General features: G+C 42.9%; 2 protein-coding genes across 2 annotated transcripts in view; both read left to right on the forward strand.

The window, feature by feature from the left end:
- LOC134816898 (transitional endoplasmic reticulum ATPase-like) overlaps nucleotides 1–2,578 on the forward strand; it is a 94,770-nt gene extending 92,192 nt beyond the window's left edge. Inside the window, exons 11-14 of the mRNA XM_063825902.1 lie at nucleotides 174–351; nucleotides 996–1,462; nucleotides 1,581–1,891; nucleotides 2,031–2,578. Of these exons, the coding sequence (XP_063681972.1) occupies nucleotides 174–351; nucleotides 996–1,462; nucleotides 1,581–1,891; nucleotides 2,031–2,106 (1,032 nt within the window). The 3' untranslated portion in view covers nucleotides 2,107–2,578. The remainder of the gene's footprint in view (nucleotides 1–173; nucleotides 352–995; nucleotides 1,463–1,580; nucleotides 1,892–2,030) is intronic.
- The window catches only part of LOC134816899 (eukaryotic translation initiation factor 3 subunit B-like), a 73,872-nt gene that overhangs the window by 22,471 nt on the left and 48,752 nt on the right, over nucleotides 1–2,649 (forward strand). The gene's annotated exons all lie outside the window — the stretch shown is intronic.

Below are 2,649 nucleotides of genomic sequence, written 5' to 3' on the forward strand. Positions count from 1 at the left end.
TCAAGCTAACTACGTCACCTGTAAAATTATGTCTTGCTGAATTAATATATCCAAGCTCTAGCGTATGTTCACGCGTCCTTCGCGATCAAATACTGGTTATATCGTGAGGCAAATAACAGAGAAAGATAAATGGCATCAATTGAATATAGCTTCTATTTCTTATCCCCTTTCAGTACGCAATGGGACAGAGCAACCCCAGTGCTTTGAGAGAGACAGTAGTGGAGACGCCCACTGTAACTTGGGGCGATATCGGTGGTCTGGCTGGAGTCAAGAGGGAACTCCAGGAACTTGTACAGTATCCAGTGGAACATCCAGAGAAATACCTCAAATTCGGAATGCAGCCATCAAAAGGTATGTCCGTCATGCGTTAATTTAGTGATAACCTTTCGGATAACACTTGGATTCATACTCTGACCTTTTACCTGCCAGCCATCCGAGTTTGTGTAGTAAAACTCTTCTAGTGTTCGGCTTATTGGCCTAGCATTGTTAATTTTCCGGTATCGTATGCAATATTATTATCTCTTCGGCCGTTATGTAATACTATGACGCGGCTTGTTTTGAATGTGTGGAAACAAAGGAAGCACACAAAAGATTAAGCACCTAGGGGGCTAGGATCAAAGTATCTTGAACCGTGGAAGATATTTACTAGCCTAAATTATTATCCTACCTTGCTTGCATAACGTGGCACTCATACCACAGTCACGATACGTCATAATTTAGGAAAACAGTTGTTTCCGGGGCCAAATCCAGAGAACACCCAACGCGACTAGCAGTCAAAGTTAAACAAAGTATCCTAAATTGCAATTCGTGATATCACGTGACCGCGCGCGCTACCGTCGCGAGCGAAAGACTCCCTTGTTGTACGTTCGCTCTATCGGACTGAAGAACACTCCAGTCCTCAGCGGTCGATCACACCAGTATACGTAATGTGAGGCTACGTGGCCGTTTATCAATCCAGATAAAAGTAATCTCATCTAACGTCTTATCTATTTCAGGTGTCCTGTTCTACGGTCCTCCTGGATGTGGTAAAACTCTTCTCGCCAAGGCTATTGCAAACGAATGTCAAGCTAACTTTATCTCGATCAAAGGACCAGAAATGTTGACCATGTGGTTCGGAGAATCAGAAGCCAATATCAGAGAAGTGTTCGACAAAGCCAGACAAGCTTCACCCTGTGTACTCTTCTTCGATGAGTTGGATTCTATCGCCAAGTCAAGAGGAGGCGGTGCTGGTGATGCCGGTGGTGCCGCGGACCGAGTTATCAACCAGATTCTTACTGAAATGGACGGTATGGGAGCTAAGAAGAACGTCTTCATCATTGGAGCAACCAACAGACCCGATATCATTGACGGTGCCATCATGAGACCCGGACGTCTTGATCAGCTCATCTACATTCCTCTGCCTGATGAGGAATCTAGGATCTCCATCCTGAAAGCCAACCTCCGAAAATCACCCATCGCCGGGGTTCGTTTGCAGTTAGAAAATAGTTGATTAGTGATTCTAAAGTGCAATATGTCATGCTAGCAGATATTTTTACTCAGTTTTAAATTTGAATGGAACTTTTACCCTATTTAAATTTCAGGATGTTGACCTCTACCACATTGCCAAAGTAACCAAGGGATTCAGTGGTGCTGACTTGACGGAAATTTGCCAGAGAGCCTGTAAGCTTGCAATCCGAGAGGCCATCGAGAAGGACATTATACAAGAGAAGAGACGTGCAGAGAACCCCGACATGGACGAAGAAATGGAGGACCCTGTCCCAGAGATTACCAGGTCTCACTTCACCGAATCCATGAGGTTCGCCAGAAAGTCGGTTGCTGACGCTGACATCAGGAAATACGAGATGTTCTCACAGACTCTTCAGCAGAGCAGAGGATTTGGCCAAAACTATCAGTAAGTCTAAAAATCCGTCCCCTCAAGTTTTAATAAACTTAATCGTGCTAATTTTTGTCTTTCTACCTCGCAGAAACTCTCCAAGATAATCATAACCAATTTCTCGGACTATTTCAAGTTCTAACGACGCTACTTTCAGGATGCCCGCCGCTGGAGGTGACTCATCGGCAACCCCAGCTCCCGCCGACGAGGAGGAGGACGATTTGTACAGCTAGACCCGCTGTGGCAATCACCCGCTGTCCTTCTAATACACTGGTTGTCTGGACAACTAGCCTCAACAAAACTTTGTCGGGTGTTTGATTCCCAGAACGCATTTTATTATGCCCTCCCATTATTGTATATTTAGTTATTTAATTTTTTTCTTTCGTGCAGCCAAAATTTGCTTGACCATGCACCTGATATGATAAGAAAAATTGATGATGGTATTTGATGGGCTGGTCTCAATCTTTAGATCTGGGGTTCAATAGATTGTTGGTTTATTTGTGGTTTAAAATTTATCCTAAGATAACGTTAAATAATATTGATATACAAATTGTACATGGATGGTTATTTGCAAAATGTGAATAGACGGGCCAATAATTTTGCCGTTTTGGGCAGGAAAAAGGCTTGCATTTATGTGATTTCATCTCGGTTGTTTTCTAAAGTGAGATTGTATTGTTTTTGCAATCACGTTTCGCACAAATAAAAGCATTTTCCTTGTTTTATCTGTTCCGATCAGCTATGAATATTATGTAGCTTCTATCAAAATGAAACAAAAA

This window comes from Bolinopsis microptera, chromosome 6 (assembly GCF_026151205.1).
Source record: "Bolinopsis microptera isolate Bmic1 chromosome 6, MBARI_Bmic_1.0, whole genome shotgun sequence".
Taxonomy (NCBI): domain Eukaryota; kingdom Metazoa; phylum Ctenophora; class Tentaculata; order Lobata; family Bolinopsidae; genus Bolinopsis; species Bolinopsis microptera.